Genomic DNA, 14,654 nt, shown 5'->3' on the forward strand with positions numbered 1-14,654 from the left:
CTTTAATACATTCTGGGGTTTTTTAAGGGAGAAAAAAAACCAAATTACTTCATTTTTAGGAACTGTATGTGCCTGTTCTGTTATGAGGTACTATTGTTTGAATGGCACAACAAAATTTACTTGCCATTAACACTGTTAAATGTAAGAAAGCCAATTATACTTAAATAGAAGATTCAAAGGTACACCCCCTTCTCATGCACATTTGAATTTTTTCATGCTTTACAGTATTGCACAGCAGAAATGAACTGAATTCAGACACCCAAAAAAGGCATACAAATGTTTATTTTAAGACAAGAGCCAGAACTGGCTTTTTTCTACCACATGAACACAAACTGACAACTAAACTTTTAATCGCATTCTTCCGCAAAGCATTCTACATCAGACTTTGAGACTGGGTGAAGATGCTAAACAGCTGAATTTCTATATAGGCTTCAGTTCTTAGTGGCTACTGAAGTGTTCAGTGATTGCATCCAGAAGTTCTTGCTTCTTCCCACCCGCCTTCAGGCCATAAATCTTGCTCACATCCTTCAGAAGTGGTACAGTTAGCTTCCCCAAAGTGCCTTTTCGAACATGATTCTTCAGCTCCTCTTCAGAGATTTCTATCTTGGCTTTCTTTTCCAATTGTTCTGAGCCCCCTCCTGTTAGAAAAAAAATTGCAATCCATATTTTTAGTTTATCCGTCAATTCAAGAATGTTCCTTTGCAAACTATCCTGTATAGCTAAGTTACAAAATGTGTTGTACTCCAAGCAATATTTATTCATGGTGTCTTAACTGATGAATAGAGGAACTTGTTAGGTTCCATTAAGTGTTTTGATTGTGAGTCAAAAGGCAGATGGAATCCGAGGCCAAGATAATCTAACCACATTTCTGGTGTGAAATCAGAGTAGATTAGAATAGGTAGGTATTTAACAGCGAACTTCCCTCAAAAGGCAAACAAGTTAGAAAACAGTTGCCTCACCTAGTAGTTTTATTAATACACAAGTATACATCCCCATTCTACAGATTTTTGTGCTCCTTTGTAATCTCACCTTGTTTGCGCTTTGTAGCTTTCCCTTCAGGATCATAACCAGGTGGATAAACCAGCTGTTTGAATTCCTCCACAAGGTTACCTAGCCTGCGGTCTATTGCTTCAGTCTTAGGCACTGGAATATTAAAAAAGAGAGAGTTGCTAAGTTATTTTAAGAATTACTGGAGTGACTGTTCTATTCAGGAAATTATGCAAAAATGCTTTGTACAGACAGGTGAAATGGCATGACGAGTTTTAAACAAAAAAACAAATTGCTTCTACTGCAAAATCTATACTACTAAAGTATTTTAGACATATGGGGGGAAACCACTGCTTAGCAAACAAAACTGTTCAAGGAAGACATTGCAAGAGCTGAATTGTTGTTGGGGGCCTCAGCCATCACTAACAAATCATGACCACAAAGAGCTATATGTGAAAAAGCTGTATTAAGATTACTTGGCTGACAACTAGACTAACAACTACATGCTGGAATGCTTGAGGAACAGCAGTAAAGAAGATATGGCTGCTGCTAAAATCTCTTGGGAGGAAATCCTAGTGTGGCTAGGTCTTTGACAGGTACTTGTTAAAAAGATCTGAGGGGCAGACTAGCTGCTCGGGATGAAAATCTACATTGAATTTCAACTTTCAAGTAAGCAAGTGAATGTTCTTTTTACTGTTCTGAGGCAGCCTTTAACAGCAATTCAAAAGACAAATTCAAATTAATCCCAACCATATATTTTTGCCCCTTATACACATCAGTTTTTAATAATTATTTAATCATTTTAAAAAACCTAATATCCAATAATTCTGTTTCTAAACTTTCATGACAAACAGCGAATGCCAAAGAAATCTTTATTACCCTGAATTACTTTTACCTGTCAAATCTTCAGCTTTCTCAGGTTCCATCAGATCAAGGGCCAAGGCCTCCAAGTTCATATAGTGCTGCTGGAGAACTGGGTTCTCAAAGCTATCGCTCCTATGGGGAAAATGCCAAGGACATCAAAGAAAAGCAGATGGCAGCAGCTCACTCCTAACTGAACATCCTCAGATTGTTTTTGAAAAACATCTACAGCATTTCACTAAAAAAATACTGGTCTTCATCCTAAATTGCTTGAGATTTCAGCTCTGGCTCTATTAACAAAGCTACATAAAATATAAGAAATGCAGCTCATAATAATCCATATTTTTATCTCCACACTGTTGTTTTATGGCTCCTATCCTTCAAGAAATAACATTACAAAATATCAGAGTGCTATTTACTCAGACACTGATTAGTTTTCAATATACCATTGTAACTGAAATAGGGTAGTTTAACTATGCATCAGAAAGGCCAGGCAAGCTATATGTGAGCATGGCAAATAACTGTAAATTAGTAGTGCTAGCCTTGTTCATTGCATGCTAGAGGCTTTGATGGTCTTTGCAATGACAGCTACATTATTCAATTTGGTCCCCTAAAGAGTGTTTCTTCACTGAAAACCTGGAGGGCTACTTCAAACATGACAAAATACTTACAAAGGCAACCTTCAGCAGTAGTTGCACTTGAAAGCAGCAACCAAGTTCTGGCTCTTCAGTGTATATTACTCAGGTTGTATGATTTTTCTGTCAGAATGTTGTCCATTTCAAAGCAACCTCTATTCACTATAGTGAGTTAGAATACAATTTATCCCATTCGTTCTTGCTTTTTCTATAAACACAATTTGTTCTTTAAGTATAGGGATACTTTAATTTCCAGCCATAAGTCACTATTGGAATGGGTGTTAGGACTAGCTGAGTAAATCAAGGGTTTTATGACACCATTATAATGATGCTTGAACAGGAGGACCTAAACATGAAATATGGGGATGCTTTGCCTATATTAAAAATGAAATTCATAGGCTACTGCACTCTTCAGTCTTTTAATGTCAATTTAGATTTCAAGTTAATGTTCTAACCCAGATAACAGTTGCTGAGAACTGCAACAGTACTACATATTACAGTAATACTATACAGTAGTTAATAAAATGTCCAACGTGGGTGTCTCTGGAAGCCCCAAGAACTATTAGCCAAGTACATGCCATTCATTTTCTATTCATGTGCTTTCTATTCACCTATACTTGAATCGAAGCTTCTGGACAATTTCCTTCATTTTGTCCACCTGTTCCTGATTAGCTGGGACTTTCTCAGTAAAGCCAATTTTCCGTTTGTCATCTGCATAAGGTAGGAAAATTAAATGAAAACCTAAGAGGAAGAAAAAAAATTACCAATGAGATACATGAAAACACAAATGGAAAATGACCCACACTCTCAATACTAAAAACAAACTCGCTGTTTTCAAAAGGCCACAGCCCTAACCAATAATTTCTGTTTTTTGAAGCATGAGTTCCGTTATAAGTCTGAAACCTTCTCTTAAACTGGAAGTTTTTTATTGTAGAATCTTTAATAAACTTTAACACTGCTGTGCTACTGTGTCTATGTCAATGGTCTTACCAACTCTATTAATTTCTTATTTTGTGCAAGTTGGGTTTAGTTTATCCATGAGTCATTTATATACATCAGCAGCAGAAATAATTTCTGCCTTTACTAGTTCAGACCACAAAAAATGACTAAACATCACTTGACAAAAATGTTTTGTAAGTGTGTTAACGGGACCAATTGCCACTATATGAGCTTAAAAGTAAAGGTGCAAGCACCGGGTCATTCCTGACCCATGTGGTGATGTCACATCCTGCCGTTTACGGGGTGGTTTGCCAGTGCCTTCCCCAGTCATCTACACTTTACCCCCAGCAAGCTGGGTACTCATTTTACCAACCTCGGAAGGATAGAAGGCTGAGTCAACCTTGAGCAGGCTACCTGAAACTGACTCCAGTCACGATCGAACTCAGGTAGTGAGCAGAGCTTTTGACTGCAGTACTGCAGCTTACCACTCTGCACCATGGGGCTTGGAGAAGTTATATTCATAGTTTTCAAATATTTTTTAAAAAATCAACATCCAGACTAAGCATCTACTGTGCATTTATTATTCTGGCATCTGCCCACTAATACTGGAGGAAAGGTCTTCCAAGCTATCTTAAAACTTAAGTTTTTCCACATAGTTAAATTTGCTTCTGAAAAGCAATTTAAAGGAAAGTTAAGTTTTCCTAGTTGCTCAGACTGAATATACACAGTTGTGCTGAAACAGACCTTTATCATTATTAAAACCAAGGTACTCAAAATACTAATAATCCAGTGTATTATTGGTTGTTTTTTTGCCATCAAGTCACAGCTGACTTCTGACAACCCCATAGGGTTTTCAAGGCAAGACATTCAGAGGTAGTTTGCCCTTGCCTGCCTCTGTGTCACGACCCTACTATTCCTTAGAGCTCTCCCATCCTAATATAAGCCAGGGTCAGGGCTGAGAGTGTGTGACTGGCCCAAGGTCACCCAGCAAGCTTCTATGGTTGCGAGAGAGGATTTGAACCTGGGTTTCCCAGGTCCTACTCCAACACCTTGACCACTATACCACGCTGGCTCTCATTATTGATTACATTAATGTAAAAGGTAGGATGCCATTAATCTATTAGTCACAGCTGCAATTTAGTCTATGGTAGGCACTGAAAATTGAATATAATACAAAAATGGTTCTAATATGAGAGATGGAGAAAAATCTATCCATGTGTTTTTTTCCCACATTGTATAAAGCTATTAACCTCCACTCTTCTAAATTAGACACCAGAAAAGCATTGGACAGAGCAGCACCTCTAGCTGGCTGCTCAGTGGAAAAGCCAATGTCACTCACCTGGGGGAGCTGTCTGCACATTCTGCTCATCCAGCACTTCTTCTTGAGGGACCAGGGCTATAAACCTGGGAGGAGTATTGCGACGGGGGATATATCTGCAGACAGCCATTACTTCTTTCTCTAGACACTTGATTAGCAAAGCATTAAATAGCGTAGTGCTTCCTGTAAGAAAAATTCCATGCTTGTTACATTACATGATTTTGGTACCTGACGCACACCTTTGAAATAACCACAGATTTAAGAGTTTTCAGCAGTAGTTATGCATCTATGAATCTGGTTGGTTGGCTGTGTTTTAAAGGACAGGAAGAGGTTCTATTTTTTAAATATGCTCTCTTTCTAGATAGTAGCAGTATTTAGCATTTATGTAATGCCTTCAAGTATTCAAACTCATATATATTACCACAGTAATCATTACAACAGTCCTCTAAGTAGATATGTTTATATATTTAAAATATATTAACATTAACATGGCAGTATAAAACTTTTTTTTTTAGACATTTGTATCAATAATGGATCCAGCATCATTGAAAACAAGACCCAACCAGCCCTTCATCCAACTCTTAGGTCATTTATGCTTGGTAATTAGCAGCGCATTCCAGGCTGAAGTGCCCCACATTTTTTTTGTTTTTCACGCTGAACCGTCAATTAGGAAGTGACTGCGAATGTCTCCTTTTGCATTTCTAATTTCTCCTTTTGCATCGGGACCATGAATAGGCATTTTAAAGGTCGCATTTTTAAAAAGAGCTTTGATCAAGCATCAAAATTGACCCTGCATAAATGGCCTTTGTGTGTTCCTGACCATCTATGGACTTTCCCAGTTTCCCCTCCTGCTACAGCCCAATCCCTCCCCATTTTGTTCTGGGGGGGGGGTCAGGAGCTTCCCTCCCCCCCAAAAAAAAACCCTAGCATGGGGGCAAAGCAGGAGGAGGAATCATTAGAAATCACCATCCCCTCTTCGGTAAATGGAAATGCTGAGGCTGGAAGAACTGCATGGCTGGACCCAGCACCTTCTCCCTATTGAGACATTGAGAGATTCACTGCCACTCCTGCTGGATCTGATGCAAATCTGATGTAAATGAAAAACAGCTAGGTGTCATAAGTGATTGCACTGCACTCCAAACTGCTCACTGAACAATCTCAGGGGTTGCACATAGATCTTAAAAAATACTGGAATCTTGTCCCAAAGCAGAGCAAACGCTACCAGTGATATTCTCTAATGCCAAACAATACCACTGCCAAACAATACCCCATCTCACATTCCTCTCAAGCGGTCCAAAAGGACTAGCTTTCTACAGTTTTAAATGCTGAATATGCAGAGTTACACCCTCTGCCCCCAGTTCTAATGACAAACACCAACCAGCGCCCTTGAAAAAGCTTTAGTCACAAACCTTGTTCTGAATTCTGACAGGTGTGGTTTCAGAAAAACCCATCTCATCTAGGAATATTATCCCCATTTTAACATCCCCATATTCTAATCCCTGAAAAATATTCCATAGTTATAAAACAAGGGAGACAATCCTTCCTGCATGTATTTACCACTGATTAAGGACTCCTCTGGATAGATGAACTGGGAAGGCTTGATGTGGTGATGTCGTTTCAGCATTACCAAGGGCTTGAAGCCAATCAGAAATAAGCCTGGTGAATCAAATCTCTTTACTTCTTCTGTCTCCTCTTTTTCAAACACTATCTGACGGTCGGCGTAGGTCTAAAAAGGGGGTCAGGGGATGGAGAAGATAAGTAACTGCAAAAAGAAAGATGGCATACACAGTCTCGAGTGAAAAATTATAAGGCTAGCTGAGCCTTAATGATGCCTGCAGGATCATTAGGCACAATAGATGTTTCATTTTAGAAGCTTTAAAAAGGATATGACCAGTCTAAAGGGTACAATCACACATGCATCTCCCCACCAAGAAAGTCAGTAATGAAAGAAGGGCTCCACTTCCTTCTCCTATGCACCCAATGAACTCCTAAACTCCTATGTGAATGTACTCATTTCATTCATATGCTGAAAAAAACTCCCATTGGCCATGGTGTCTCCTTGCCTGTGTTATCAGTGGGGAAAACACTATTGGAAGGGCCCACAAATCACATCAGGCTATGCGCTGAGCATCTTGGAAGCACTGCATAAAGTGACAATCCTTGCCCACTTCCCCAGCTCCAAACTGAAAAGGAGATCTAGAGTTTTTGCAGGTTGCATTGTGATTCCAGGAAACTTTGAACGTTTCCAAAGTTTAGCAAAACAGAATAGCACCAGCCCTCCTTCTCCCAAGCCTGCTGCTGGAGAGGAGCGAGGATTATTCCTGGCCTTGTGCCATGTTTCTGCCAGAAGCATTAGTGAAGCCCAAAAGCTCATTTGTGGAATCCAGCGCTATTTTCTCATGTATTTTACTTTATTTATTTATTTATTTATTTATTTATTGCCACCAAGTCATATTTGACTTATGGCAATCTCATAGGGTTTTCAAGGGTTTTCAAGGCAAGAGATGTTCAGAGGTGGTTTGCCATTGCCTGCCTCTGGGTCATATCTTAAAGAAATTCTTAAGATACATTACCTGAGCCCTCTTGGTGTCACTAGGGAGAAGCAAACTACCTGTCTCTCGATTAAAGGTTCGGGTTTTTGTTTTCACTGGCTCATTAGTTTCCCTGTAAAGTTTTACTGGAGGCTGTTTGATAGCTTTCTGGACTACATTGTAAATGCCAACGGTGAAAGCCATATCTTTGCCCAGGTAGAAGTTCAGCCTGTGAGGAATCAACAAATATAGAAACCATATACTATATTTCAATTTCCACTTTTAAAAATGAAGCACATCAAAAGATTCTCAAAATATGTAATATAAAATTGTAAAATTTCATACCATTTAAGTATTTATCCTGCTATAATTTACAAATAAACCTGTCCAATTGAGAGGATTGCCTATAGATTTCTTGATCCTCTCCCCTCAGAAGCTGATCAGGAGAACTTAGGTTTTTCTTGATAATCACCTGGCCAAAGCTCGCTTTCTAGTCTCCTTTGCTCGTACTTTCTTCATGAGGTCTTCTAACTTGCCAGATTCACCAAACTGGACTCCTAAGTCCTCATCTTCTGCGGTATTAATGATATCCCTGTAGAACAAGGTGATATCAAACCCCCCAAGCTTCTTCAGGTGCATTAAATCAAGGTAAATACCTGAAGTTAAAGGAGAATTAAGGGAAAGTAACCAATTTCCTAAGTATATTAAAACAAACATTTTACAGGTCTTCATTTTGCAGAACAGCTTAAAACAGTCAATAGACAGAGATCCTAAGAAGGAGATTGAAGACAGTCCATATTTGCTCTTTTCCTATGTAAAAAAAAATAACCTTTGTATTAAACCAATCAAATTATTTTTAGCAATACCTCAGAAAGAACATGTCACCTGCTTTAGGGTCACTTTCTCCATCATAAGTCTTAATCAGTCAGATGTTTCCATGGCATGAGAAGTTTGTCTAGTCATGACAAACATGGATATCACAAGTCACTCACCAATTCTCAGCAAATCTTCATACAACTTTTCTGATATTCAAAACTGAGTGATCTAGACAAACCCTAAGATTACTCCTATTAAACTACACTGGAGTCAATCTTGAGCCAGTTTTCTAAAGCTGCAATTGAATAAACACTATTTGGCTGGTTGAAAGGAAGCACCATTTTCAATATGAAGTACTGACCTGTCTCTCGGAGATCAGCAGCTTTAGTCCTAGCAAACTTGGCTTTGACGCTGTCGGTGCCATGAGGATTATCATCGTTGGTGAATAGCATGATCCTCTTGTGGCTCATCTTGAGGCGGACATCACTGAAGAGATTGGAGCAAACCCAGAGTGCTTCACCCAATGAGTAGTCAGTGCTATGGCCAAATGACTTGTGGAAGAGCGCTCTTCCCTGCTCTCCTTTGTATTTGCCTAGTTCTAAAACTCGTTTTGCCCCTGATGACAACAAAAACCAAAGTGGATGACTATGGTTCACCTACATCACAACCAAACAGAAGGGCAGATGATGGCTGCCCTTCTATACCAAGACAAGCTAGCTAACTTTTACACATCATTCAATATGCTCAACCTTTCAGTCTAATACCACTTTTTTATCCCTTTTTAAGGGCCAATTCACATGATTCTATTAGCAAAAAAAAGGAAGACCTGATCCATAAGTTGTAGCCAGATCCCATTCAAGTCTTCACATGTTTAAGGTGCCACAATACAAATTCTGTAAAAGGACTGGAGAGGGCACACAAAGCATATGGTAGACTGCTACTTCACAACTATTTCACTGCTGTCTGAATTGCAACACAGACCAAGTTACCCCAGATAACTCCATAAGAAGAGCCACTTGTATGGAATCTCACAGAAAAAATTTGAATCCAGAAACACAGCAAAGAGAAGGTTTCTTCTTTCAAATGCGGCAATTGTCAAATTTTATTACGTTTCAGCCACATATTAGGCATTGTACACAATACAATACAGGTCCTCTGATATTTAACTTTTGAGTCAACACAGGCAGGAAAAACAATCTAAATAAAATGTCAGGCATCTGGGGGAAGACAGGCAAAATGTGGAATAAGAACACAACCAAAGACAAATCGAAGCCAAGCAGGGAAAATTCCAGATCAATAATATAAGGCTAGTCAGGGGTCTCTGTGGAATGTTTTAATAAAATACTACATGTCCGTTCCTGTGATAAGAATGTAGTGAGTTGTGTTCCACTAATCACTCTACCCTATAACCTCTCATCTAATTAAGAGATGTTTTATGTAACTAATTTTCAGGGCTGGGTCCAGTCCTAACACTAATGTATTTAAAGAGATACGGTACACGTATAGTAAGGGCTGGTATACAGCTGTGAGACTGGTGATATGATAACCATCATCAAGTACTTGAAGGGCTGTCATAGAAAGGATGGTGCTGAGTTGTTTTCTGTTGCCCCAGAAGGTCAGACCAGAACCAATGGATTGAAATTAAATCAAAAGAGTCTGAATATTAGGAAGAATTTTCTAACAGGTTCCAACGGCCATCCCCTGCATTCCCCTGTTTTGCCTGGCTCAGGGTGTCATATGACTGCATGGGGGTTTGCAGCTGCAGTGGGAAGTGCAGCAGCAGCTCACAGCTTCTTTCCCCCTTCCCCAAGCCCTTGCGCCTGTGGCGAGGCCATGCAGGTGCCAAGTAGGGGGGACATTGTCAGGGGTTGGTCCCCGTAACCAGCCCACCCTGCGGATGGCAACTTTCCCCAATTGTTGCAGGTGCAACATGGGATCTGGAATGGGAATGGGGGGACAGTGGTGTGTCAGGGTGGTGGTGAACCCCAACCAACAGCAGAAAGATAATGGGGCCACGCTCATCCTGCAGCTGCCAGGTCATCCCTCTCTAAGGGCGCCAGAGGGTGCAGCACCCCAAAAAGCAGCCTGGGGGGCAGGGCGCCTCCTGCACTGGACATGCCCCCTAACATCCTGTCTCGCCACTGCCTCCTCCGACAGTTCGTTGTCCTGCCCCCTGACCCAGGGACCCTCCGATAGGCCCGCTATGATGGGTGGCAGTGGCTGCTGGCACATGGGCATGTTGCAGAGCATCACACAGACAGCAAAGAGCTTGGCCACTGCTAGGAGCTGCGTGGCCCAGCACCCTCTCCACAGTACCTCCAAGGAACGCGGCAGTGCGGTTGCTGGGCATATTGGAGCAACTGTGGCCACTGAAATCCATTTAAAAACAGTATGTTATCCTGCTGGCTGCCATGTAACAAAACCCTACCGGGAGTGGACTAGCAGGTGACATAGTTATGCCTCGGCTGGCTACCAAAATGCAGATACGCCTCAGGATTGCTCTGTTAGAGTTGCTTTACTCTAGAAAACAAATTCAGATCGCTAGGCAATGACCAATCAGAGGCTACTGCAACTTTGAAGGTATAAAAGCAATGATTAAAGGGCCCATAAATCTGGAGGAAAGCAAAGAAAGCAGAGCAAAGCTCTGCCAGCCTGCTGGAAGTTGAAAGCTTACATCAACCCAGCCGATCAAAGAGCTCTAACTTGGAACTGGCAGCCAAGCTTACACTGCTACAAACACAGCATTAAAATAATGTGGAATTACCGTAATCTGGTGAGTTAGATAAGGACTTGATCCATTATAAAATATTTTATAAGGTGCGCTGTGAGCAACAAAGTGTGTATTGCATTATCTAGTCTTGTTCTGTTTCAAGTGTAATCAAGTGCAAGCCACCACAGGTAAAAAGACTGCCAGCACACTGAAAAGTCTGCTGGGTTTCACTAAAAGAATAAAAATCAGCAGCGTATTGTGAGGGAAAACATGGTAGAGGGAAATTCTGAATTGCAACAGATCAGTCAACAGAATATCAATGTTTACGGCCTTCTCTCTCCACAGATTAGCTTTATAGACCCTCTTTACCTGGATTGTCCAAATCCTGAAGGACATAAATATGCTTAAAATCCACTGAATTCTTGTGTTGCTCAGTGCCATAAAATACCACACCAATAAGGTCCCTGTCATGACTGATGATCTTGTTTGTGTACACGTTCTGAATGCACTAGTAAAAAAAAAAAAAGTTAACTGGAAAAATAATAGAAAGGGCTACTGAAAAAAATTAGAACTTTGGTTGTCTGCAGTTTCTATTTTTAAGGGTTACAACAGTGTTTTGAACTACATTTCACAGGAAATTTACATATACTAGCATCTAGATGGTTTCATTAGAAAGCTCTATATTGCTTTTACAGAGATATCTTTTTGATATTTCCAGAACTATCCTGTCCACACTTAGTTGGATGAAACCCTAGTGAATGCAACAGGTATTACTTCTGAGTAAGGAAGCACAGTTTTAAAAAAAGGATGATTGGGCTGCATGGTACTTCGGAAGATGCCTATACCCATAGGATTTAAGCATAACAATATATATTTCTTAATGTATAATGTGATTTTATTTCCTAGGAATAAGGGCTTAATATATTTTATTGTAGCATCACATGGGAAGTATACAATCTCCTTTCCCAAGCATTTAAAAAATCACTTATAGATGAAGACAGAATAATTTCCAGACAGTATTCCTCCACAGATTTATGTTTCCTTTCTAATCCCTGATAGCATCTAAATTGTAGTCTGCAAAATATTTCGACCACAAGAAAGAAAGTTGAAACAGAACCAGTTTTATCCTCCTTGCAATGCTTTATACATCCCAGGGTAGTACACAGATAACAGAGAGATAAGTAGACACACTGACAGTTCTATTAGCCTTTGGTGAATAACTTCTACAAATGTAGCTCCAAGAAATTTGGGGATGTTTCAAACTGTATGATGTATAACCAACATTAATTTTTAACTGGTGGTCTTACCTGGATTGTCATATCAAAAGGAGCCAAGTCATCATCATCATAGGTGTCAAACATGGCTCTTGAGGCATCCACCAAGAAAACCAAGGTGTCTCGGCCTGCATATTTATATTCTCCTGTAAAAGACAAGATTGAGACTGTAAATGAATCATGCTTTTGCCCAATTCTGATATTGAAATGTGTTGCTTACACTGTGTTAATATTAGTAGCATGCCAATAAGGGATAATGGTGTGGATGCTACCACTAGCCTTCCATTCCGGCCAAGGAGCCTTCCTCCAACAAAAAGACCTGCTTGTTAGAAGAACTTCTTCCGTCCCAAGGTTTTAGCTATACCGTTGTGTTTTTGCACAGAATTCTACTGCTGAAACAAGTATGCGAGCCTTTGAACTCCAGTGAAATTTCTACAAAACCATTTCTAAAAATTAAACTTAAATTAAAATTATTTTTTCCAACTATCATAACTGCAGGCTGAGCCTAGCATTCCAGGAAAAAAGCCAAATAACTGTCCAGTGAATCATTCACATTTATAAGAAACCTCACATGACAGCTAGCCCATTAAACTTTAAATTAATCTTATTTTTTCACAAGGTTAACTGATTTGTTTTTGTAATTTTTACACATATCAAAATTGTAAATGACTGAAGTAAATTTTTGTTGTTAATGCTTTAAAAATAACTGATCAAATCTGAAGGTAACTAACAAAGAAGCTGCAGCCTGTGACAGTGAAGTTTTCCCAGACACTATCTGCATGTCTAAAATTGGCACTACCTATATATTTTACTTATTTTTGTCAGTAGCGTTTAAAAAAAAGGGGAAAAAAGAATACACCCTAGTATTGTACACCATTTGTCGAAGTCTACCAAATTCCACCAAGTTTTTAATGTGCAGATCCATGCCTGTACTTGTTCCCAGACGTTCTCGACAGCTGCAGCTTCAATTCAGCACTTCCCTGTGGTAAATTTGCAGCACAAGCCCCCAGACTGGTTCTTACCAATGGTTTCAACTTCTCCATCTTGATCATCTTCTTCTTCACCTTCCTCATGTTTGTAGTAAGATACCCAGTCTGACATGGCTTCCACGTCTCACAACAGAGAACGGAAGAAGTTAGTAAATACTGTTTTGCAAGTTAGTCCAAAATTAGAATAATTTTGAGTACACAATTAAGCAGCCTCCCTCTTTACAATCTCCACTCAAATTAGCAGGATTCATGGCTGCTTTTCAATGAAAAAGAAGATTGTTCATGTATCTCTCTCACTATGCAAATGTCTGGGTTTTGAAACCCAAAACTAACTTTTGAATCACAATGGCTGGTATCAAGCCAGTCATAGAGCAGTCCTTGAAGGAGTGGGGCTTCCTCACTGCAGTCCACTGAGGCCCCCCAAAAACTTGTTCCTAAGAGGTTAGCATACCCTCAGGAATAATGTAAGAGACAAAGTAAAGGTCAGCAATGAGCAAAGTGAAATCAGCAGAAATTGCCATCCCTGCTTCTGAAGACAAAAATGCCCTGAAGTCTTTGAAAGTATGTGGCTGTATACAGACCAGTAGCTCTCTCATTGTTAGCACACTGACCACCCCGTTAAAAGCATTTTGTAAACTCACCACACCACATGGGATAATAAGGCCTACCCTATACAACGTCAAGCTCAAAGAAAAAGTGTGAGGATCAGTGAATAAAATGAGATGATTATATTTGTATCAAACTTCCCACAACAGCTGTTGTCTTTGCAACATCAACATCATTTCTGATTGTCTGCAGACAGGTGATTCCACAATTGCTAAAAGTCACGCGCCTGCCACTAAGAATCACTGCCAGCCAACCAGGCTCTCTCTTATTCAGAAATGTCCTATATAAATAATTGATAACAGGTTCCTGGCCACCTAAAGCCAAGCAAGGCTTACACCACTTGCAGAACACGCTCTCATCTGCTTCAGCTGTAACAATGGAAAATACCCTTTTTTATGCTCCTGGAGCACTATTGATATTGCTATATATCAATAGGGAAATCTTCAGAGTGAAATGAACTCTAAGCGAGAGCACAAATTATGCATATCACTGTGAAGGAGACATAGGATGCTGAGATCTTGTTCAGACCTTTTATAGAAATTGAAAGCAGCAAGAACAACACACCTATCAACTGTTCCCAAAAACAGTGAAAATCCACCCCCTTCCCAGTATTTGAGCTATACAGGCCAATCCTATGCATGCTTACTTGAAAATAAATCCCACTGAGTTCTATAGGATTTATTTTTTCCTGTTTATTATATTAATTTATTATTTATTTCCTGTTAACAGGACTCAGTCTTCAGAGGAAGTGTATCCAGCTATCAAGAACTCCTCTGTCCCTTGCCATCCTCACTTGGCACATAATCAATAAGAAGGCAAGGGCCTCTTGGCTGATCTCAGCAGTTGTTTAGCACACTGCTGGATGAGGTTGGATTGGCACAATGGGACCAGGCACTGCAACATATATTTACATACTTCACCCCCAATGAAATGCATCTGATGAAGTGGACTGTTGGACACAAAGGTTCATAGCCTAACAGAGCCAGCG

At 39.9% G+C, this 14,654-nt stretch overlaps 1 protein-coding gene across 1 annotated transcript; it reads right to left on the bottom strand.

The window, feature by feature from the left end:
- Positions 1 to 365: 365 nt before the first annotated feature.
- Positions 366 to 13,178, bottom strand: XRCC6 (X-ray repair cross complementing 6). The gene is made up of 12 exons (XM_056846809.1): positions 13,094 to 13,178; positions 12,105 to 12,217; positions 11,167 to 11,305; positions 8,449 to 8,703; positions 7,744 to 7,927; positions 7,314 to 7,500; positions 6,298 to 6,466; positions 4,762 to 4,923; positions 3,095 to 3,224; positions 1,883 to 1,983; positions 1,030 to 1,143; positions 366 to 638 (listed from the first exon to the last, which is right to left on the bottom strand). Exons 1-12 carry the CDS (start codon positions 13,170 to 13,172, stop codon positions 439 to 441), a joined length of 1,833 nt encoding a protein of 610 aa, XP_056702787.1. The 5' UTR covers positions 13,173 to 13,178; the 3' UTR covers positions 366 to 438.
- Positions 13,179 to 14,654: the final 1,476 nt, after the last annotated feature.

Source organism: Euleptes europaea, chromosome 3, assembly GCF_029931775.1.
Source record: "Euleptes europaea isolate rEulEur1 chromosome 3, rEulEur1.hap1, whole genome shotgun sequence".
Taxonomy (NCBI): domain Eukaryota; kingdom Metazoa; phylum Chordata; class Lepidosauria; order Squamata; family Sphaerodactylidae; genus Euleptes; species Euleptes europaea.